Source organism: Coturnix japonica, chromosome 15 (genome assembly GCF_054131305.1).
Source record: "Coturnix japonica strain WE chromosome 15, WE-NBRP24, whole genome shotgun sequence".
Classification (NCBI taxonomy): Eukaryota; Metazoa; Chordata; class Aves; order Galliformes; family Phasianidae; genus Coturnix; species Coturnix japonica.
In genome coordinates this window covers 12337328-12361901 of record NC_140677.1, presented here as the reverse complement: position 1 = coordinate 12361901, position 24574 = coordinate 12337328, and the positions used below count along the sequence as shown (strand labels likewise).

The window sequence follows — 24574 nt, the reverse complement described above, 5'->3', positions numbered from 1 at the left end:
TTCAAAGGAGCACGCAATTCATTATGTATGGTTAGTCAGCCATGTGCATTTTTACATTTCTGCCTGTAGGTAGGCTGAACACCTGGTGACATGGCAGCATATTTAAAACACTGTTTAGAAAATCCACAGTGCAGATCTGAGCACTTTCAAAATGGTTGAATAACAGACAAAATAAGCCCAGCATCTCTTCTGACAACTTACTTCATAGGAAGGCAGTAGTATGGGGAGAATCAAATACTTTTTGTCCCTGAGAGATGGTCAGCGTGTGCTGAAGGCTGCAGCATGCTGTCTGACTCTTGTTCTGTACAGCAGCTTACCTAAGGCAACCTTTCTTTCTTTAAACTTCCAGAGAAAGCAGAAAGCTTCCGTTGGCCAGGTGCTGAACAGAGATTTTGATGTTTTAAAGCAAACTGTTCCGTGCTCTTAAAAATGGTAACGTGGGGAAAAAATACAAGTACTACACATCTAGTTTAGAGACAAAGTGTTAAACGAGTACAGCACACAGAGGCAGAGTGAATATTTTGAGGAATACTCTAACAGGAGGGGGAAGAAACAAGAATCCTGGAGCGGATGCTGGAGCAACGGGTGATGTAAGGATGACTCAGCCCGCGTTCAGCTCATCTCCAGGTTTTGCTGTGCTTATTTACATTAAAGTTCAATTGCTATTCTTAAGTCTGTGTGTTTAGGGGAGAGGAAGGTGAGAAAGAAGCAGAAGAGAAAGGAGGGAGGGAAGGCTTTAAAACGCGACAACAACAAAAATACCTGGACCAATCCCTCCTGCTCTCCACGCCGTTCGCTCCGTGGAGGAGCCTGTCATCCTATGCTCTCTCTATCGAGGGGATTCTTCTGAGAGCGCAAATTAATAATTTATTCACAGGCTCGAGTCGGTTAGCCAGCATTGATTCACTTATGCTGCGTTTCTTTTCACTCACATGCCTTCGCTAGTCCCCATCTCTCGGATAGTGTCTCGCTGCAGCGCTCCGGCGTGGGAGGAAGCAGCGAACGTGCCTCCGTGCACAAGGACGGGCCGTGCGGGACGCGGTTCCATGTGCGAGCATCACCTACAACCGGGACCCTCCCTCGCTCCGGCATCTCGCTGCCCGCCGGCACTGCCGCCTCGGTGGTGCTCGGCGCTCCGCTCCCGGCGGGGCGGGGGGTTTAGCCCAAGGCTGGGCGGGGGCCGAGCACGACCGTGCTGCCCGGCCTGCACCCGCCCGTCATGCGGCGCTGCCCCGCCTGAATTGGCCGCGTCCCCGCCGGGTGGGCACAGCCTTCCCCCTTCCTTCCCTCCCTCCAAGCCGCCCTGGCTCAGCCCCCGGCAACGTGCGGCGCTCTGCTCTGCTCTGCTCTCCTCCCTGCAAGGGCTCAACTCCACTTTCAGCTCCTTCAGACTTTGGCTGCTCTTGCCATCCGGAGGCTCCCTCCCGCCGGTCCGGCTCCTCCTGTGCCTGCCTCTCCGCGCTATCCCGTTAAAAGGCTGCAGCTGACGCTCTCTGAGCCAGTCGTTGGTTGACTCCGTCTGGGATGAAGGCTGGAGGTTACCGGCGAGAGAAAGGAGACCTCTAGGCAGCTTTCCATTTGCAAAGTGAGCGGTAATTGCGAGGAGACAGCCTCCCCAGTTGGAATCAATAGTCTGCTTTCTTGCTGCTAAGGGCACTTTGGAGCAGTAGTAGGTCACTGAAGTAACTCCAGCACGCTGCTGACTGCGGAGTTGTAAAGAACTGCGTGCAAGTGGCTGCAGGAGTGCTGAAAAACGCGTCCCTGTTGCCAGGGACGGAGTAGTTCTCAAGTCATTAGAGCTTCTGGTCTTCTTCCATTACACAGAGAGGGTCACTTCTGGGAGGGATGAGGATGGAGAAGTGATTCCTCCAAGTGTCGCTCTCGTGGAGGGGGTGAGGGTGGCTTTAAAAGCCAACCCCAACTGCTATTAAATTCAGACTTACCTGAATTTCCCCAGACCTCTTCAAGCACAATGCTAGAAAATCTGAATCTTCTTCGGGCTTTTGGGGGTTTTTTCTTTATCTTCTGGACAGCTTTTAACACAGCCTTAGTGGATGTGGTTGGATCGGAGCAGCAGATCCCCCTGTCTGTGTAAGTGTTTTCATGGTATTTCTCTCAGGACTGTGCTCGAGGATGAGAACTTGACTGCTCAAGTTCCTATTCCTTATTGCAGATATTTGGTTGTTCGAGGCACCTTTGCTCCTCTGTCATCTATTTCTGAAATCCTGGTCTTTAAAATGCTTGGAACCACTTTAAATTTATGCTAGTGCATGTATTGTTGGAGTTAGTGGCCGCAGAGCTTTATTTTAAACACTCCTATTTACTGGAGTTCATATGTTATGTTAACTCATTGTTATGCGAGAAGAACCGTTCAGAACCGTTCTGCTGTTTTGTCTGCTCCTTTCATTTGTGTGACCTCATGCCAAAGTGTGTTTCTGGGCAAGTTGATCGTTTAAATTTAAAAAGCTCAGGTTGGGTGGTTTGGAGTCGGAGGCCTCACCTTAGCAGAGCATCCAGCTTGTGCTTGTACTTAAACAGCTTTGCTAATCTTTTTGCTGTGCCTAGCTTCCTTTGTGAGCTCCTTAATGCAAAATTGCTTGAATCCTTATGAGTGCAGCTGAAGCTGCTACAGTCTGTGTTGCTTGCTATGACATGTGTATTACATTTCTTCCTGCCTCTTTTTTTTTTTTTTTTTTTTTTCCCCTCACAGTGTGAAGCTTTGGGCCTCAGCGTTTGGTGGGGAGATCAAATCTATTGCAGCCAAGTACTCGGGTTCCCAGCTCCTGCAGAAGGTAAGGATCTTTTTTGCTTGTAATAAGGAAGGTTTTAAAGGGAAAATGGAGGCAGGTTTAATTTTTTAAACAGGAAAGCAGAGCAGTGCATCCTTTGGTCTAAGATCTATTTTTGTATTGCATACTGGTCCCTGATGACTCTTTGCATTGCACAGCACTGTTTGGAGACTCCTTGATTAAAACGAGTTGGTTTTGAGGGGTGTGGGATTTTTTTGCTTTCATTAGAAAGTAAACTCTGCTGTTTTAGTTGTGGGGTTTTTTTAATTTTTTTATTTTTATTTATTTATTTATTTATTTATTTATTTTTTAAATTGAAGTCTAGATTGCGGGTGTTTTGTCTGGTTGCTGCATTGTGATGATCATGTTTCTATGTAGAAACAGCTGCTGCTTATGAAAAACATTAATTTCATTCAAAGAGCAGAATTAGGGCATATTTTATTATTTTTTGCCCTATGCTGCATGTATGCAATTGACTGTATCGGGAGAAGGAGGCTGCACTGTTGTTTGTCATCTCTGCAGTTTTTACAATCCCATTATTCCCCAATCATCTCAACCCAGTGCTGGGATGTATTACATCATTACAGATAAAAGGAATGAATGTGGTTATCTTCTTGCTCAGCTGCACAGCTGGGTAATAAGCTAGTAAAGTATTGCGAAAACTTGAGAAATTGGCATAAGTCTACATAATTTGGGCAGAGAGGAATGAGAAAGCGGATTTGAGTATTAGACATATATTAAGAGACTGCATCTAGTCTAATATAAATATGCAACCAATAATAGAGTTCCGTGTTGTAGACCACTCATTTTTACAGGAGTTGCTGAATAAAGCATGGGGAAAGACTGAGACAAATACGTTGAAGTTTTTAACATTGTGATTTTCTGGCATTTATTGTGATCCTTAAAATGTGATGTGGAAACAGAAAAACACTGGGATGTTCTCTGACTACAGAGACCAGTCATTCAATCCATATGTTATATTTCTGCTTGTTTTAGATGTGATTTTTGGTTTTGAGTAACACTTGTTTGTTTTTGTTTGCTTGTGAAGGAAAAGCTTCAGCTTGTAGCGCTTATTTTGAAAGGCTTGTATGCTCGTGAGATTATGTAATGGACAGTAAAGGTAGCAATTCAAATAAACAGCTTATACTGTCTGCATAACACCAAGCAACTATAACAATACTTAAAGGCGTGGGAGATCCTGAACAGTATGACTTTTCATTATTATGTACCCAGGACTGTTAAACCTGTCCTTAACTATGCTGCAATACTGAGCTATTAAGAACATGAATAGTTGAGGTCTTTCAGTGCTTCAAGGACCTTAAGTAGCTTCTATTAAGGACGTTTGGCTAACTTTAAATCTAAAAGTGAGGGCATTTAGTATTTATTGTATTCTTAGCTCCTGTTCTTTAAAATCTTTGTGTAGTCTTAAATCTGTATAAACTCTTTCGGTTCATAATGCAGATGGACCTTTCAGTTTCAATTAGTATCTAATCAAGTATTATTAAAAGGCTTTAATTTTTATTTATCAGCCCCTAACAAACAAGAACATTTATTTAACTTTGGAACATCTCCATGTGCAGCCATTTTTGAACTAAAATGACTTAAAATGTTTTTGTCTATCAGAAAAAAACATGGAAAGTGCTGCGTTTGGCAGTGGTGCTAAAATCCACAAAGACTCGCTATAAGGTCCTTCATCATGCTTCTCTTCTTCATAGTAGATGTGTAATAGATATAGGCAATATGGCTGATCATTTCTGTAATGTACTTTTCCTATGTGGTATCAATATTACTTCCTATAGGTTGTTATAACTGTAGGCAATAGGAAGCCATTCACTTTATGTTTTCATCAGCATTCTTTCTGTTTCACTGACAAAACCCTATTCCTATTTTTAAAGGCAGACAATAAAGATTCATTCCATGTTATTTTGTTTTGTTTCCTGCATTTGTTAAGTTTCATTACAGAATTAAAGGGGAAAGATGGAATGTACAATTAAAGGTATTCTGAGTTCATTTGTACCCCCATTGCATCCTCTACTCTTTTTTCCCCTCTTTTCTTGCCTTCTGACTATAACAATTTAAGGAAACCATGGTACCTTTCAATCTCATTGAAAAGTTCCATTTGTTTCTCCTTTTATACTTGCCATTGCTTAGTGTTGGCCATGTTAGATGAGTCTGGATGACAGATGATTTTTAGCATGGACTTTTTTGCATTGTTGTGAAACGTATTTATTTTGTAAGCTTCTATGAATAAAAGCATATCAAACTTGAAGATTCACAAGTATTTTCACCATGTGAAGTCAATGGCAGAAGCTGTCATAACAATTAACCAAAGTGATAGCAAGCTCTAAATCCAAGCATGGTTGTTTGTAGCTTTTTTTCTTCCTCTGCTACTAGCCAAACATCAAGAATCCATTTGGTGTTTACTGTGAGCTGAGTGTTCAGAATCTATGTCCTTTTCAAGGCGAGATTCCACTTGCCGAGGTAGCATGGCTTCTAATGTTAAGTGGATGAATCAATACTTTTTGATCATGAATTAAGCATCATTAGTAAATTAAGATATAAAAACACGTATAATTATGTATTGGGCACTATGGATTTATTAATTACCAACTGCTTTGCAGTGCCATTTAGTTTAATAAAAGCTTGATAAATGATAAATTAGTGTAAAGACTATTTGATTCATTTTGTTAGCATATATGTTGAGTGCTACTTTCAAAGGAATGTGTGATAAACCAGGGTCCAATTGACACAATCTTTTACTCAAACGCTTTACTCAGTAGAATTCATGAGACCCGTCTTGAGTTTTCATTGAGAAAATGAAGTTATGTGAGATACTCAGTTAAAAGAATTGTCAGATTGTAGCTGTGGGTATTGATACAGATATTGTAAATCCCAAGTATCGCTGTGCTGTGAACACAAAATGAATAACCAGCATTGCAGTCCTATTGAGTTTTGAAACATATAAGAACATTTTAATCACTGTTCTTTGTATAAAAAAGCAACATGATTCTATGAACATTGTTTATCTTAACTGAGTGTTTTTTATAATTTCATCCCATTATAATTATCTAAGTATGTCATTACACCTTCTAATAATATGTGAGATATATGGCTTTTCCTGCAATTGGCTTTAGATAAAATACAGACTGTAAATAGTTTGGAAAATAATAATAATAGCTCAGTAAATATTTCAGAAATGAAGATGAGATTTTTAAGCAAACGAACACTTTATTTGTTGCATTATATTGCTCTATTCCTTACTTTCAGAGTGAAGAAAGGCCATTCTGAGTTCAAAACACCAAGCATAAGAAAATAGGACAGTATTATTCTTAAATTAGCTGGCTTGTGGAGGTTTTACAGTTGTCATGTAGATTTGGCAGCATACATGAATCTGCTTGGTGCATGCTTTTCACCTAGCTAGAAAATACTTCTGGGGCCTAAAATCTATTCAAATTTTAATTGTTTCTTAGGTAACGTGTAGCACAGTATGATAGAATTTTTTTCTCCTTGTACTTGGAAAAGGAATCTGCTTTATTTGAATCTTGACACATCTTTATACTTTTCTTTTTTAAACACTGATCATTTTTTTAGTTTTAATGCTAGTACAGCCTGGTGGCAAAGCCAGGCTTATTAAGCATAGGATGAAAGCAAGGGTTAGGTCCCATTTTTAGTTTAGATTCATTTCATTCTATGATTGTTCCTCTGAAATTCTATGCTTAGGGAATGCTATTGTTCACGTTACAGTGTTCATGATAATGATGTGTTTTCAGTTCTATATGCTATTGCAAAGTAATAGTAGCAACAAAATGCAAGTAGAAAGTGGAGGTAATTTGCCTTCTGTTAATGTTAAAAATAATTGACGTTTGCAAAGTAAATCTCTAATATAAAATAAGTCCAATTATTTCTATATGCGAGCTGGTTTGTGCTTTATTACTCTTGGAGAAAACTCTAGGCATACTTTGAGAAATTCTTGATTTGGTCTTGAACAGTAAATAGTAATTTATTACTACTATAGGAACAATTAATAATTGAATATGGGCTTTTCTTTTGAGGGTTCTACCATTATGGTTTCTTGCTGAAAGCCAGCTTTTTAAAAGCCCTCATAGAATTTCCTTATGTAAGTTGCTGAACGGAGTCTTCAGTGTTATGTAAGCAGTTAAAGCCCTAGTTTCAAGCAGTCTAAAGTCTGCACATGCCCACTCATTCCAACATTATCTTCATTGTATGAAGAGTTCTCAAATCCATTGTGCTTTCTCCAAGCAAGTCTTCCCATCAGTATAGAATTTCTATTTTTAAAGTTTCAAAATTACATTTTGTCTTAGCAGATAGTGCTGCAGCTTGTTTCTTACAACTATGGAAATGTCAGTACAAAACTAATAGGACAGAGTGATTTAGATCAGTTTGCGTTCAGCTGGCACATCTGATTCATGTGGTAAAGTTATCTTTAGTTTTAATATGTATAATAGTGACTTAAATACTTATAGAGGTTTAGTACCATCATCTTGACATTAATTGCTTTTATTCAGCCTGTTTCTGGTCTTTTTAGGCTGTTTTTTTCTTTGCTCAAGACACTACAATTACTGCTGCCTTCTTTGAAGGAAGGGTCAGTAGGATTGGGATGTGCACTTTAAGCTGCAGATATGGACTGCCTTTTTGATTATTAATTTAATTTTTCCAGCTGAACTATTAATTTTAATCCTGCCAAAAAGTGATGGAAGAAAAATTACCTTATATGTATAAACAAGCGAAAAGTCCAACACCAAAACCCACCCAACCTGAAAGGTGATTATGATTTTAAATAAGTCAAACGAACAAAACCTATCCAGGCAAACCATAGTAAGCTTAATGAAAACTCTATTTACAGTTAATTCATTACATTCGTACCCCTGAACGCTGGATTCTGAAAAATGTCTCATATTACTGAATTAAATTCAAGCATTAAATGATAAACAAAATTTGCATCTTAAAACACTTAAATTCTGATGGTTAGCACAATGATATTTTGCAGCTTGCAGTACTTAAGCCCTTTTTCTTTTCAACTTTTCCAGGCCGTGTAGATAATGGAGTTATTCCCCATGCCAAACTAGTTGCTGAGTATGTTAGACTACTATATGTTTACTACACACTTAAAGTTATTATGTGGTGATATAAATTATTTTGGATAAATATTTTATATTTCCTTCTTTTCCAAGATGAAGAAGTGTGCTATGATGTGGGGAAACCTGCTGGGTCCATTCCCAATTTTCAGTTAGTATATTGATCTGTAGAGAAAAACATTTTAGTACAACCTAACTTTCAATAACATGGTTTCCTTTTCTCAATAAGTGAATTGCAGTTTTTTCTTCTATACATATAAATTTTCTTCTATATCAATAATAATTCTTCGTTGTGATGAAGTCCTGCCTTTTCTGAAAGTATTAGGGAATTTTGTTTTGCTTTTGAGTTGGAAGGGCATCTTGCACGTGCTTTCTCTCATCTCTCTTTGGAATGTTTTGTAGGGAGAACACGTTTCTTGGTATGTTTTAAAGTACATGAATTATCAATCATCATTCTTTATATTTCTTTTTTTAAAACATACAAGACCCTGTTTAAAGCTGTGGTGAATCTGTGCTATTCTGCTACCAGTACTCTGTGTTTTGTAGAACTGTTTATCTTTCCAGGTTTTCCAAGTACAGCACGATCCCCTTGCTTGTATTATTAGAAGTAAACATTTTCTATTGCTGATGTATAACACAAATAGGAGATCACTTCTGTAAGTATGATACGTGCCTTCAGCTTCCAATCATGGTTTTTTAATATGGAAATTGAGAAGGCAATCCAACTGGAAAACATCAGATCTTGAAAAGAGATGAATGCTAATTTCTGTACTTAATGCTTTTAAAGTTGTTTGTTTTCTCATCCTGCATCCGAAAGTGCTTGCACTTCAAGGTTAAAAGTGCTGGCCTCCATGCAGATTATTTTGACAGAGAATGTATACAGCCATAAGTTGAAGCTGCATTCTAATGGTGATTCACTTTTGAACAACTGCTAATCAATACTCTATACTTTCAAATGCCGTGACTGTTCTGTAGGGTACAATTTTTTGTTGCTGATAATAACTGGCTCCATGTTGTACAAAACAAATTATATATTGGTAGCACAGATAGTATTTTCTTTTTGGGTTGATGTAGACACTTCAATAAGAGGTCTTCTTGAAATACTTTCATATATTCTTATGAAATTCCCGTTCTGCTTTTTTATGTGTTATATATATATATAAAATTTTCCAACTGTGGACATTCTTGTGACCCTACTTTTCCCTTATCTTCCAAAAGATTAATTACTTACTATGTGAATGACATAATCATTTCAATCTTTGCAGTTGAAAAACAAATGTGTGCAACAAAGCTTTTTGTAAAAATAACACTTAGAATTTAAGAATGTTTTTGGGTACCTTTCTAGAAGTGATAAATTCCAGGGACAGATGCTTTCCTAAAATATCCTACCTTCAGATTGTAAAGGACCAACAGAAAGCACTGTCTGACTTTCTGGGGTGTGCTTGGCGTATCTCAAACACTTGCAGTGCAAGGCTATTGCCATGACAGCCAGCTGAAGGCTGACATCAGGAAGTATGATAAAGTATCACATCCTGCCCTCTCAAAGGGATAGCCCTCCTTCTTGCAAGAAAGTTTTGGCTACAAACTTACCTTTGACAAAGTTGTTACTGTGAACTCAGTTGCCTAGTGTCCTTGGGACGGCGTACCTGCAAACTTACCAGGCATAAGCGGACACCTGAGAGAGACCCTGGGGGGGGTCTTTATTTTCGTCATCATTGTCTTCTTGGTGATCATTGTTACTGCCTACTGTTTTCAGACTGTGATCTCTGGACAAGTGTGCTTACCCTATGTTCCTTCTCCAGTGCTGTAGGCCGACACTAGAACTCCTCAAAACAGGCCTTATAAATAAATCAGTGATCAGTCTGTTTCCTATTCATTTTTCTGGCTCTTTCATGCTTTTCTAGCAGTCCTTTCACAGACCGCAGTTGCCATCAAGAGACTTTCTGAAATAAGGTAAAAGACATCCACAGCTCTTCACTCATTTACAGGTATATTCTTTTTGTTGAAGAAGGAAATCAGGCTATGAGATTCTGTATCCTTCAATGTAAATCGAAACGTCTACTGAAGCAGTTTTAAGCAACTCTATTAAGATATCACTGTCTTGCTGCAAAGGCAGATGCCTTCCTTATTGTGAAATACTCATAAAATGTAAGACCTAATAAAAATCACGAGTAGTACTGTGGACCTTTTTTTTTTTTTTTTTTTTTTTGGTTGGTGAAGAACCATTAAGAACCATTGACCATATCTGTTTGGAAATAAATTTAGCGAAGGGAACTTGTATTCTCTCTATCAGATCTGCACATATTTCATCAACTCAGGATTTCAGTTCTTGAGTTAAATCTCTTCACATAGCCAAAAATAAGTGTTTGCCTAAACTCGACATTTTTAGTACACTTACAAGAGAATTCTCAATTGTATCAGTTAGATTTTCAATTCTGTCTCACTTTGTGTCTGTTTCTCCTGACAGTTGTCGTGGCAGGCCTCTATTAGGCCCCAGCCATAAAGCATATTCTACCATCTTTTAGATATTTCCTCAGATCTCACCATTTTCTCTTCAAACTAATTCTTTCAAAATTCTTGTGTTTCTATTGCAAGGTCATAAATTAAACTCTTTTCTGTCTAATATTCAGGTGGACTTTCTTCCGCACATATTCCTGTTCTTACAGTAGGAGTATGTGGTTTTGAAGCTTTGAGATTAGATTCAACTAACCTGATTGTAAGAACTGGAAAACTTTTTTTTTTTTTTTTTAGTTTTGTCATGGTAACACAGGCACTTCCCTTGTAGGGCTAAACCCAATTCTAGCTCCTAGTTACCTCATTCTAGACATTTTATTTTACTATATTTACCAACCAGATTACCTTAAATGAACTCAGTGTTGCACAGAAATCATTTGTCATCTGGTAGATTATGCCTCATATGTTTTCACTTCAGATTATTCTGCTGGCAGGGAGCTTCTACAGGCTCATGTACAAACTAGAATTTGACTTGCTTTCCTAAAAAGTAGGGGCCGAGCTATGCAGTGATAGTATTTCTAGCCTGCTAAATATAAGATACTGAAAATGTTATTTGGAAGGTATTATTAAAAAAAAAAAAAAAAAGTTAGAACAACAGCACATACACTTCCTATTGTTCCTCTAGGTTGTATTTGAACACTTGTTTATTCAGTAAACTCCTCAGAGTTTATCAAGCTAAGCTGCTAATTTTCAAGACATAAGAAAGAGGTTTATGTGTTATGGATATTAAAGTTTGATGTGTTGGGAACGCATCGTTGGTCACAAAACCAGATAATTATCTTCTAAAGTGACAAAGCTTCAAAGATGAAAAGCAGGAATATTCAAACTTCAGCTTTACAGCTTTACCTTGAAGCAAAATGACTATCATTTTATGACAGCTGTGCCAAATCTGACTGCTGAGCTGTTTGTACATGATGCTATCGTATTACATTAATAGAAATTTTTACTGATAATGAAAACTGTAGGAGGCTAAGAGTAAAGCTTTATGTTATGACTTGCAGCCATTGACTATCTGCATCCAACAGATTTATTACCCCCTTCGCACATTGTGCCTTTTACAATATCTTCTGCAGTTTTTTCAGTGAAGTACAACAAAGAGATGATATTATAGATGTCACTGTACAAGAAGGCTGAGTACTCACTTCACGTTTCAGATGTCCCCCTATCATTACAAACTGCAACACAATTTCACGGTACAAGTAGAGATGAGATCTGATGTTTGTCTGAAATTTATTGTGCAAAATACTAAGCAAAAAAGTAAAAAATAAGAGGATATTTTTGGCTACCTAACCTTAAATTTCCTTTTAAAATCAAGGTAGGAGGCTGAGGTTTCCTCTGAATCTGTCTTTATCCTAGATCTATGGTGACTTCCTTGATGGTCTGTTCAGGCAGTGAAGTGATCAAGCATGGCATTAAAATACGCTTACAATGTCATATATACAAAGTTCAGAACTTGTAGCAGTGATGTAGTTTTTTTCCAGAGCACCATAGGTCTTTTATTGAAAGTTAGAACTGAGAGCAAGGTTTTCCACATATCACTACCCCTGACTCAGTGGTAGACCACCTGCAAATCAGTTCTGATATATCCATTACATTTGGTATGCAGGATTTTCTACATTGTTTTCTGTTGCATGTTTTATTTTTTAATTTAATATTTGGATAGCAACTTTATTTGGAATTCACTTCATAAAGAAATTAAAGGACTTTCTAATTCATTGGTTGACTAAACAGGTCAATTTTTGGAACCATTGCATACAGTAGTAGTCCAGTCAGAAGCACTCTTTAAAACGTGAATGAAAACAAAATGAATACAAAATTCATGCTGTTATTTCAATTTAATTTAAGAATAAACTAATTGTCAGAAAATTTAAATTCACATGAATTCAGGAGTAATTGAGAAAAAATCAGATATTTGTTGCTGTGAGTGGCACCTCTGTGATAGTTTTGCCCCTAAAATGAAGCCATTTTTGATAAAAACCTGCATTCTTTTAATGAAAGATACTGGCATAAAATTTTGAGTAGCACGAATGTTGTAAAGAGAAAAAAATGTTATTTCATTGACCATTAAGTACTGTCATGACTGCTGTTGTAGAGAAGGAAACTGAGAAAAGGAATGTGTGCTGCACTGACAAGTAGCTGTGGTACATTCAGGTAGGTCTGTATCTGTTACAATTGCATGTTTTCTATTAAGCTTTGAAAACAGTTCTTAGAATGCTGTCTGTGTATAAATCCCAAAGTGATTTCTTTTATATTCAGAATAGTCAGAATATTCAGAATAGAATATTCTTTTATATTCAGAATACTAATTACATAGTAATTAGACAGCTATCTGTAATGAGACTGTATTCTGTTGGAGAAGGGATGTAGAGTGTTTGAGTGTACATCATTCTTTAGACCAGAAAATGTTATAGTTTCAGTATGAAGAGTAATTATAAATCTCCTTGATGGTTTCATATAAACTCAAGATGTAATTTTCTTTAACTGCAAAAGTGTATATTCTTCTCCAGCTTTTACTTCTTTGTAGATAAGAGGTTAGAAATCATAGATTGCTTTTGTTTCCTTGTTTAATTGCCTAAAGAGAAGAGTAACTGTAATAGAATCACATTCCTTGTAGGTGAACAGTAGAATAAAATTATCTCCTAGTGACTTCAGTATTAGGGTTCTCTGATTCTACTCTTTATTTCTATCTAAGGGAGCATGAATTCCTTTTGTGGCCCAAGATCTTCTCATATATATATATATATGTATATATGATATATACACACACACTCCTTTCTCTTACTGCCAACTCCTCTGAAATTCCTCGATAAGGAAATGGTATTTGTCAGATCCAGGTTCTGTTAGTGTGTCTCTGGAACTACTAGGTAAGCTTGAATAAGTGGCTTTTGTTCTGTAGACATCGTGTGTAATAGTAGCAGCATCTGTGAGGCAGCCCAGTTCAGTTTGTGTAAAAGTAGCTCTCTGCATCTACTGCACAACTGGAAAGTTGTTATTAAAACTTCATTTTCTTTGTGCTTACAGCTCCATTACTAGAGAGACTGCAACCCAGTTCTCCAGCATGATTCATTCGTGCTGTTTCTTGTCAACTGTTGCCAAATTTCCTTACTGTGATGTGATTCCAGCTTTGGATAAGGATTACAGAAGGCACTTGCTTTTGTAACCTGGATAGCCAAGTTATTAAAGAAGAAAACAGAGAGAAAAAAAAAAACCTGTAGAGCCTTCCCCACCCTTACATTAGAAATGCAAAGATTTCTCTATGTTCAAAGGGTACCAAGGAAGTTGTTGCTCTGTAGGTTACATTCATACAGGTGTGAAAGTATGTCCCTTTTATCCTGGCCTTCCTGAACTGTAGAGGAAATATGAAGAATTTTTCTTTTGTACTAAACTACAAATTAATGGCAGTCAATTATAAAACATAGAAGTAATGGGGGAAAGAAAGGCAGTAGGTGAAACTGGATACTGCGTGTCATTGTGCAAGATGAGCCAAGTCTACTGTAGTCTGACCTTCAAAGAGCAGAATTGATTGATTGATTTGCTTTTAAGTTCCTTTGATCTTTTTAAAAAAAATAAAAATCCCTTCCATATTAAAAAAACCAAAACAACAAAACATCATTAACTCTTACCAAAGTGGTGTTATATGCTTTATATACTTTTTGTTTGTTTGTTTGTTTCTTGACATTTAAATTTTAGAATGTTTTCCAGCAAAACTAGCTGGCATATGGTAAGCATTCAAGGTATTCGAAGAGTCTGAATTCTTATGTAGTTTCTTTTAGTCAACAGTGCAGCTATTTTGACTTTCTTTGAAGAGAAATCTTTTGAATTCTTTACTTAGTACTCTGTCTATTTTTTAGTTCATTCAAGACATTCTATTTGGGAGATTAGGTTAATTTCTTTTAATATGTATTATTTTAAACTAATGTTTAAATGTTTAAAGTTAATATTTCTGTTTAATTTTGTAAAAACACTTTTTAAGCAATTGAAAACAATAGTGTTTAGATACTTAGACCAAGAACAACAAGCACCCTGTACTACAAGAAATGTCTTAGTGCTTAGCTTCTGTTCTAGGAAATTGCCTTGCCTGGAGCTGCAACTGTACGGCATGTTTAGGAGTGAACTGAAAATACTGCTCTTACTCAGGAGTGCACTTTGGTAGTGTATAGGTGAGCAATGTTCTCATTTCTTTTTTTTTTTTTTGGTACATGTTTCAAACAAAACGTCAAACTGAAAAAGAAAACTCAAATGTAAAACCGGCTTGGGGAATTGCTGCCTTGCTGAGATTTGATGTGTAGTTGACCCCAGAGGGAAAATACTGGGAAAGACTTTTTGGGTTATAAGAATGGAAACATAGCCAGGTGTATTTCTCCTTAAGTCTACCTGAAATGCTCAATTTTATTTGATTAAAACTTTAATCAAGTTAAGATTAACATTTTAATCAAAGGCTGATTCTTAGTGACTAATTATGTGTTTCTGGTGTGCTCTGCCAGTTATCTATCCTGCACGGATGTCGCAAATTTTAAAGACTACTGTGTGGGATTTCACTCCTTTGTCTTTCCTGTGCACCAGCTCTGAGATGCTGAGACTTGGTCTGCTGCTTGCAGTCTAGCCTTGGGATAAAAGGCTGCCTCATGCAGTTGCCAGAGTACCTGAAAGCTATAATGTGTTGGATTATTTTGACTTTTTTTTTGGATCAGCTGAAACTTTTAGACACTTTACATTCTTGACTCTGAGTTCTTTGCTCTTGAAGTTAAACTATTTGCAGGTTACTTTGTGACCCTTATTTAGTTCACTTTATTCATGCTCAATGAACTCGTAGCACAATTTCTTCTTGGTGGATTATTTATTTGTTTATTTTAATCTCTCTTTTACATTGTTCACACTTCTGTGAGATGAAGCCTCTTTTAAGGTGTGATTTCATTACCAATATCTTGAAGAGACACAGCAGCAAAATGAATAGGTTAAAAAAAACAAAACACCTCACAATACATGTAGCCTTCCTAAGCCTTCGTTCTGGATAAAAACCAACAAAAAATGTAAGTTTCAGAGAAACCAAATGATTGTAAAATGCTTTACTATCATATGGTTTAAGAAATTTACAGATCTGTTACTGCTGAAACAAAATCAGTTTGTTTTGTACTCTGTAGAACTCCCATCCACTCAGTGTTACTCATCAGTAGCAACCTTTATATTGGTACCGGAAAGAAAAAGTACTGGATGTTGTTTAAGGCTTTGACAACATAGTGGGGAAGTGGAGAACTTTCCATAGCTGTAGGTATCTGCCTAGCCATGGTCCTTTTTTCCTCTTGTAAAGAATTGTCTGTTAATAAGCTGCTAATACTAGAAGCGAAAGTGTGACTGTGCCAGAAAGTGTTAAGTCAGACTGTAAATCTTGCAGTGAATGGTAAGATTGATAGTCCCTGCAGTGAGTCCTTGGATTCTGGTGCAACCTAGTCCACACTTGGTCTATAAGCAGATTTTTAGTTAAATACTATCAATTTTAAGCTCATATAGCTGGAAAGAAAATAATGACAAAATAATGTAACCTTCCTCCTTTTGGGTGTACTGCTAGAAAAGTTTCTGCTTTCAGATTTTGCTGTTCTAAGAGCTCCTCAGTAGAGTAATGAGCAGCAATCACTGCAAACAGCACTTGCAAACATGCCAAAGATTTTTACATGCACTTTACAATTGACTTTTCTAGTACTTTATTAATCTATTTTTCTCACTCATGCTAACTTACCCATCTCCTATTAAGGGGCTGCAAATTTTCAAGCGCACTCTTTCATTTTTCACGAGGTTTTTCTTAGCCAGTGTCATGTACAAGGCAGGCTTTCTAACTAACCCATCTTGTCCTACTTTCAAAAATAACCCCCTCAGTGTTTCTGCAGTTTCCTGAGCATTTTACTTCTGTGATCTGTGCTTTTTAATTTTTTTCTTTCCCCCCTTCCTTTTTAGTCCTTGCTGGTGGCTCTGGAATTTGACAATTTCCATCATCAGTACAAGTCAAAATACCTACATACTTTTTCAGCCTGCTTTGACTCCACTAGGCTAACAGCCTGTCTTTCCTCTTGAATAAGGTATTGACTCAATGACAGCCTTATAACAGGCAGCTCAAAGAGCGGCTGTGAGAGCAGCATGGCCTGCGATCTGTTCACTTTACCACTTGTGTGCCTGCATTGGAAAGCAGCCTGCCTGCACCCTGCCAGTTCAAAAATCCTGGGCATGAAGGCACTGAGCCGTACTATGCCCAGAACAGCCGTGCTCAGGTGGGTGATGTCTTCTGTGATCCAGAGGTGTTCTCAGCCATATCTTCAGGCTGGCTGTCCACAGATCTAGTCTAAGAACTCGCCACATGGGACATGCACAGTTGAATGGGTACATGCTTGCCGTTCTCCTTGTCCTCATGTTCCCTGATAAGCTGTTGCCTGTGTTTTATCTTATTTTTTTCCCCTCTAAGCTGTGGTGCTATTTCAACCACTGAAGAATCTGATGACTTTGTAGGCTACAAACCAAACCTGATATACAGTTGAATTCTCTTATCCCATTTGTCCCTTATTTTGGTCTCAGTATCACAGCTGATATGCTCATACTTGAAGGTAACCTGCATTGCTATCAAGTCATGGAAATTTACAAGCCCAGTGCTTTTTTAACTTGGAGATAAAATTACAACTCCAACCTTTATAGAACTTATTACTGCTACTTAATTTAGCTATTTATTAATATTATTATTTTTTAGGAAGGATCAGACTAATGTTTATATTTCCCTTACAGCCCCGTTCCAATTTACATCATTTCATGTGTGATGGGGCACTATTTCAGCATTTTTATTCTATAACTTTCAATAAATGTTTCCTGTTACGTTGTACATCTAATAAGCTCTTATTAGCGTGGTCTGTTTTGTATCTTTTTGTTGTTGTTTTGGGGCAATTTCTGTAATATCTTTTTAACACTGTTAAAACGATAAAGTAATTACACAGCGCTTTAAGGCATTGTGTTTTGAAGTTTCATGTTTGATGCAAGACTTTCTTCTGAGCTTTAAAAACACCCAACATTTCTTAAGTATCTTGATTCTTTTTTTCTCTTTTGTGTGGAGCTTTATTTTTGCATCTTGCATTTACTGTTCTTTGTCACAGGATGGCAGCATGAGTAAGATGCTAAGAAGGTATATGTGACGAGGCCTTGTTTACACATTATAAGGATTTGTACAGGGTTCATGTGTTGCTTTTCAAGGTGAGGTGTCAGATGTATGTGGGTTGCTCTAAAAAGAATGCCTCCTATTTATTTCTATGGAAACTACAACAAAGACAAAGAGTGAAATAACACTCTTTGATAGAGCAGATTCTCAGCTATAAAGCACTATTTTTCAGTATAGCCACCACCACTATTTGTGTGTTTTCACCAGCAACAAATAAGCCTGCGTGCCATGCTCCTAAAAATCTGCACCAGTGGAAGTGCTGCTCACTGTTGCCACTGCTGAAATGCACCACCCACATAAAAACATACCTGACCCAAATAAGAACATACATGACCCAAATGCTTTGTTCCCTAAACTTCATAGAGGTTTGCAGGCTGAATCCATTCTGAAATAAGTGATTTGATCACTGCCTTAACCTGCTCCTGGCAAAAAGCTCTGGCAAAATACTAGTTTGTGCTGCTTCTATTAGTTATGCCCAGGTCAGGTGCAGTGACTGTACCTCAAAAACATACAGTGTTTCTGAAAAAATACTCAAGAATCTGTAAATCTACTCAAGCAAAAAAAAGTACCTATTTTTCCAATGAAGTAGTTCTTAAACTTGTATTTATATTTTTGTATTCATACAAAATCAAAGATCAAATTTTCTTGCCTTTGCATTAATCCTTGAAACTGCTGGCTTGGAAACATTTGATATGAATAAAAGGAAGCCTTCTTTCCCTTTATGACTTAGCATTATCTTTTTATTGTTGTTACTTAAATCTAAACTCTTCAAACTTAATAGCTTTAATTTCCTCTGAATTATATTCCCTGCTGTTTTTGTGTCCTGCTTGACTGTTATATTTAGGAGCTTCCTAAGTGAAAATTCAGACTCTCAACACTTGTTCCAGCTCAGAGATATGAAGAAAAACATTTTTCTTATGCCTCCTGGAAACTGTTTGGACTGCAGACTGATTTTTTCTCCCTAATTCCATAGAAGAATTCAATAGAAAGGACCTAGGATATGTCATTTTGTCACAGTGCTATGCCTCGTAGAGGACCCAGACGATACAAAGAACAGTCTGGGTTCACCTGTGCTTTTAGAAAACAATTTGTCTGAAATAAGTGTTTGCTTTCATAGCTATGTGATTTCTGGAATAGCTGTGGCAGCTGTCTATTAACAAATGATAGTTTTCAGTGCTGTGTCCACCAGTATGACAAAAGGACTTGTCTTGTGAGATGTCTTTTCCTTTCCCATGATGTTTTCAACCGGAGATGAATGAAGCAATTTGTGTTGTGGAGGGAGAAAAAAAAAAAAGCTGCTCAAAATTTTTAAAAGGAGATAATGCAAGAAAATTTAAGCAAGATTTTGGTATGTGATATGCAGAAGTGACTCAGTTTATGTAGTTTCTAGAACTTATTTATGCATGCAGAATAACTGATTTTGCAGATAATAGCAGTGGAAGAATAGTACTGCTGTGCAATAGGTGACAATCTCTATTTTCTTTACTTTTTTCAGAGGAATAATGATTATAATTACAGGATGTTTGCAATCAAGATGGAGGAATTGGTGAGATGTTAGACTTCTCGTGAGTTTGGGGTAATACATGTGCTAATACCTCAATCAGTGTGATTCTGGCTGTGTAATCTTTCATCCCTTCCAGGCTCCTTTCATATCAGGTCTTCATTTGCCCCTGCAGACAGTTTTGCTGTAAAACACTCAGAGTAATATCTCACATGAAGCTAAATCAACCACAAAGCTAGCAGTGTCTTTGATCAGTTCTGTGATGTTTATTAGTCACTTTTCTTTTGGGAATTTCTGTGTCCCTTTGAAAGCATAAAAGAATTATATGATATTATCCAATCCTGCATTCAACAGAGACATCTGAAGAGGGATAGGGCTGTGCATTAGTCCTCCTCCCCCCCCCCCCTTTTTGCTGGTCCTGCATCTATGGGGGAGTTCAGCAAAAAGCAGTATGTAGCTTCTCTACTGCTGCCTGGGATCTAAGCAAACTTGCTTCCAGCTGTCAGTAATTTTTAGAGGCTTTAACTACATTGCTCACTATGCAGATTTACAGTTACAAACTTTGTCCATTTTATTTTGAGAGTGGTTCATGTCCCTCGTATTCATTTTCTGTGTATTGAGTGTTATTTCAGCTCTAATTTGTTTGACGTTCTTGCTAGTAGTATATTTGTATTCACAGAAAAACATGTGAACAATTTCATCTATTGATGCTGCACAATGCTCCTATTAGATATACAAGTAGCATTTGAATATATCCCCCATGCATTGTTAGGCCTCTTCAAATGATAATGTGGCCGTGTTCCTCTATGAGGCTGATGCTGCATAAGAATGAGTCTGCAATCTTCAAGGACCTGTGTGTTGTGCTAGCAGTGACCAGAAATTGAAAGTAATTGCTTCCATTACTTACATAGAGAATAGTGTAGAATCTGTGGTTTCATTATGTTCATTAGTTTCACTTGTAGATCAAAGCCATTAGCAAATCATAGCATTTCAGTGTGACAGGAGGCTGTGTTGGGGAGCTCATCCTTTTTCCCATGATGTTATCACAAGCAGAAATAGAGCAAAAAATACTTAGCCATTCCCTAGATGCTTCTACATGAAGAGGTATGGTTAAAAAACGGTATGAGTTTTAAATCCTCTAATTGTTCTGTACCAGCTCCACTAAAAATAGCTTTGTGCAGTGCAACTTGTTATGCAGTGACAATATACGCATACAGATCTTCTTATTGGCTGCTTTTTCTTTTTATTTATTTATTTATTTATTTTAAACAGAGCTATTTCTATTTGCAAAGAGGGAAAGGCATAAGGTGATTTACTTTCAATTACCCAGGAAAGAGAAATTAAAAAGAAATTATGCTTATTTTGTCCTTTTTGGTTAAAGGATCAAACAGTAATAAGTTATCTTACATAAAGGCGATCTCATTGTAGCATAACTAGAGAGCTGCAAAGTTTGTGTATTAAGATCCCCTTGAAGGCAAGTGCTAGGAATGACAAAAAACACATTAACATTTATGTCCTGATCAGAATTTTAGGCATGTCTGCTTCCTTTATGGAAGTAACTGGCAAGTGCTCTGTATGGAACAGCCAGCATGTGGGAGTCTCAGCAGGATCACAGTGTGCTACCAGTAATCTCACTAAAAAAATAGTAATGAAATAAGAAGGGAAGCAAGTATCCACTGGTAACATATATTCCAGTGAGTGAGTTATTTGATATAAATAGTTCAAAGGCATAACGGTTCCAAAATGGAATAAGATTAACTTAAATAGAATATTTATTAGGCAACTACTTTAGGCTTGTGTAGCGTCTCGCTCTTGAGGGAGAACTGTAGAATGCAGAGTTCTTGAGGTGTTTGCCTTGATTTGATTCTGACTCGATGAAGTCAAACCAATTACTGCAGAATCTCTTGAAGATACTTTTAAATTTACCAGGTAAAAAGTTAAACGTTAAATAGGGAAGATAAACTTGGGAATAGCTGAATACTGAAATTAGTCATGCAGTTTTGGCTACAAACAATACATCAAAATGGTATTGCAAAACAGTATTGCAAAACATCTGAATGTCTCATTTTTACCCAACAGGCGACAGCCATAGAACTCAGTGCTCAAATTGCTAAACTCTTTGGCTTATATGGGAGTGTTGAGCTATAAAGTGAGGCCAAGCAATAAAAATAACAGAATTTGTTTACTCAACAAAAAGCAGTCATACTTTGTTTCCAGCAGTCTTCTGTAGAACCTTCCTTCCACAAGTACTTTAACCAGAATGCCATTTTCAGATGTTCTATGTGATTCCAAAGAAAATTAATAGCATGGAGTGCAAAATTTGCCTTTTAATTAAGGGGGATGGACTCTGTAATATTTCATTTGCTGTGTAATCAGTGGCGCCTAACGAATGCTGCTGTTAGTTGGCAAGTGTAGAGAACAGACTTCATCCTTCTGCAGCGAGAAATGGTGGAGGGTCACTTGTCTCCTGTCCAGTAAGGTGAATTAACTGCTTTTAGCTTAAGAACTGGTATTTCCCCATAGCAGTGCGTGCTGCAAGTTTTGGGTACTGTTTGTTGGGTGGTGAGTGTATGGGAAAGAAATGATCTTATCTGGGAGGCCAGTCTTAGATCTGCTGATCTTCAAGTCCTCAAAGACCTCCACTGTTCTCCTTCCTCTGTAAATATCCAGTGCCATTAGCTGCTCATTTATCTGTGCAGGTAAGTGACAAAGTGGAGGAGAGTAGATATATCACCTTGCTCACAGGTGATGACATGACCAGACGCTAAATGCTCTTTTAGCGTTCGCACTGCCATCAAATAGCTTTAGAAGCCCCACAGCAGATTTGAGTTAAATGTTACCTGTGCTCCAACTTTTAGTTTGTATGAGAAAAACCTCAAAACAGACTCCCCAGAGTACAGGGGAAAAGGAAGCTCAATCCTTAGTGTAACTTATGGACAGATAAACTTTAAAAAGTAAATTAAGTAGTTTAGAAGCATCCTTCTCAGAGGCAGTAAGCTGCTACAAAATGAGTGATCCTCTTTTCATATGTAAGTATTTGTCTTCAGAGGCTGCATTGATTTTTGCACTACATTTATTAATGCACATAGTGCACTTAATAACTCTTGTTAAAATATATGAAAAATTATTTAATGCTAGAGAATTTATATCTTGTTACAAATTGGAAAATGGGATCATCAGTTCAGATTTCCCTTTTTAATCAGAGAGTTCTTGCTGAAAGCTATGTGAAAAGTTTATGCAAAACAGACTAAGTGTATTACTACGTCAATTTTCATATTGAAATGTATTAGAAGTGAAAACTGACACAGTTAAAACTACATTTCTTTGCTTGTTTCTACAAAGATAAGTATTGATCTATATAGTATATATCAGAATTTTTGGTATAAAGTAATCTGAAAACTGTGAACATAATGAAAATAATGTGCAATTCACTTTTTTTTTTCCCCTGTAAAATATGCTGCTGTACAGTGGGCTGTTACTGAGAAGTAGGATAGACTGTATGACTTGAACTACTGCAGAAGATTCAGTGCTTGCACCTGGTGTAGCAATGCCTTTTGTGAATAGTAAATGGAATAACATCCGTTTAAATCATGCATGGCACTCACCCAAGGGTACTAAAATCAGTAAAAATCATGTGACTTCACTTGACATTACATCAGAGTCTTAAGCTTTCAAGCTCAAAATTTGCTTGATCTAAACATTATTTGATTTGAACTACAGAAATAACATGCTTAGCTAGTAATATATGCTTAAAAAGAAGCCAACAATGTGTGTGGTGGTGAAGGTACTTTAATGTGCTCTTTAGGTTACCAGCAGTGAATTGCCTTCTCTGAAGTTGAATGGTTGTGTCCCATTGTTGCTAACTGGTGGACAGATGATGTAAATTGCATAAGCAAGTGCATGAAGGTTTTCTGTCCTGAGCATCTGTTATTTCAAAGGGCAAGCCCAAGGTTGAGAAAGTCACTTCCTTGTGCTGTGTGTGCGTGTTCCAAGGATCATTGGCAGATTTCTTTTATCATGTTCATTCATCCATATATTCTATGAAGGATTGCAGTGCTAAGTTGTTAGACTCCACACTCAATACCATTAATCTTGAGTAAGTAATTTAACTTATTGTAGGTTATTAGATGTTCACCTTGAAAATCTGTGAATAAAGAGAAAATTATCCTGATGTCTAGAATTATATATTAATTGAAAAAGTGGTGACTAAACTCAGTAATTGTCATTAGCATCAGAAAGAAGACAATGTCATTCAAAGTATTGTTTTAGATTTCCTGTTACTTAGTAACTGAAGTAAATTATACAGCTCATATTTTGAAGGAGAATTTTCTCTCCCTACTTTTCACACCACCACGTACACCAAAATATTTCAGAGTTTATCTAAGAGCAGATATCCACAGCCTCCCCATTACACCCTGTAGCAGTGCTCTGTGTTGCATTCTAGAAACTGAACTGCTTACTGAATTCATCAGACTTTTTCGTCTGCTCTTTTCTGTATTGCTTTGCTGTGTTTACAGGAAGAATTCAGCATCACTACCATCAACCATTCAAAATTTTTGAAAGAAATAATAGGTTATATACATAGATAATGCCTGTTGATTCAAAGTATGAAGGTAAACTTGTGAATTTACTGATATGACTGATAAATTTTAAGAAATGAATTTTCAGAAGAGCTCAGGCATTTCAATGGGTATTTTTAGCTTACATTTTTAATCGTTTGTTCAATCTTTTCAAACTTTCTTCAAATGCCTTTTAAAACAATTCTAATTTGGTGAAATAATTATTCCAAATCTAAGTGAAAATCTTGAATTAACTGGTCTTACATTTTCTTTGCAGTTCGGATTCTGCTTAACAATGGAAAATCTTCCACATACTTAAAATTCATGAGTTATGATATTCGATCATACATGCTTTTCAGTTATAGAGTATGACATTGTATTATACTGCAGTTATCACATAATGGAATAGTAACTACTTTACAGTCATTATGTCAGTGTATAAGAGATACATAAGGTTTGCTTTGAAGGGTGTTTTTTTCCCTTCTTTCCTCCTCTCAGGAGGAAAGTTAGGACACAGCTAATAACCATAGCTTGCTGCTCCTTCCCATGTGTACCTTTGCTTCCCCAACCTCTTCTTGTCATGAAGTGTTTTGTCTTGACAGAAAATAGCTGAAAAACTCTTACATCCCTTGATGCTACAGCAATGATTCTTTCCTCTTCTAAACTTAATGACTTTAAAAAGCAAAACAAAACCAACACCAAGTAAAACAAAACAAACAAACACAAAAAAATCCCAGCATATTTTCCCTAAAGCTTAAATATCCGGAAACTGATCAGACAATGAAGCAATGTTTAGTCTTGGTAGTTAGTAATTCGTTATGCATCCGCAAAAAGCATTTGGCCTTCTTGCCTGATCTTATCCTGGTCTGCAGAGATGTGATTATCTTACAAAAAAGGCAGTTGTCATCAATGAAATTCTAAGTAAG

The 24574-nt window shown here is 37.1% G+C and overlaps 1 protein-coding gene across 5 annotated transcripts in view; it reads left to right on the top strand.

Annotated features, from left to right (window-relative positions):
* The first annotated feature begins 989 nt into the window (after positions 1–989).
* The window catches only part of CACNA2D3 (calcium voltage-gated channel auxiliary subunit alpha2delta 3), a 337205-nt gene continuing 313620 nt past the window's right edge, over positions 990–24574 (top strand). For all 5 annotated transcript variants that reach the window (XR_004308777.2, XR_001558078.3, XM_085516473.1 and 2 more), the window contains exons 1-2: positions 990–2091; positions 2711–2792. Coding sequence is in view for 3 of the 5 variants with exons in the window: in XM_085516473.1 (XP_085372599.1) it covers positions 1973–2091; positions 2711–2792 (201 nt within the window). In the remaining 2 variants the exon portion in view is untranslated. The remainder of the gene's footprint in view (positions 2092–2710; positions 2793–24574) is intronic.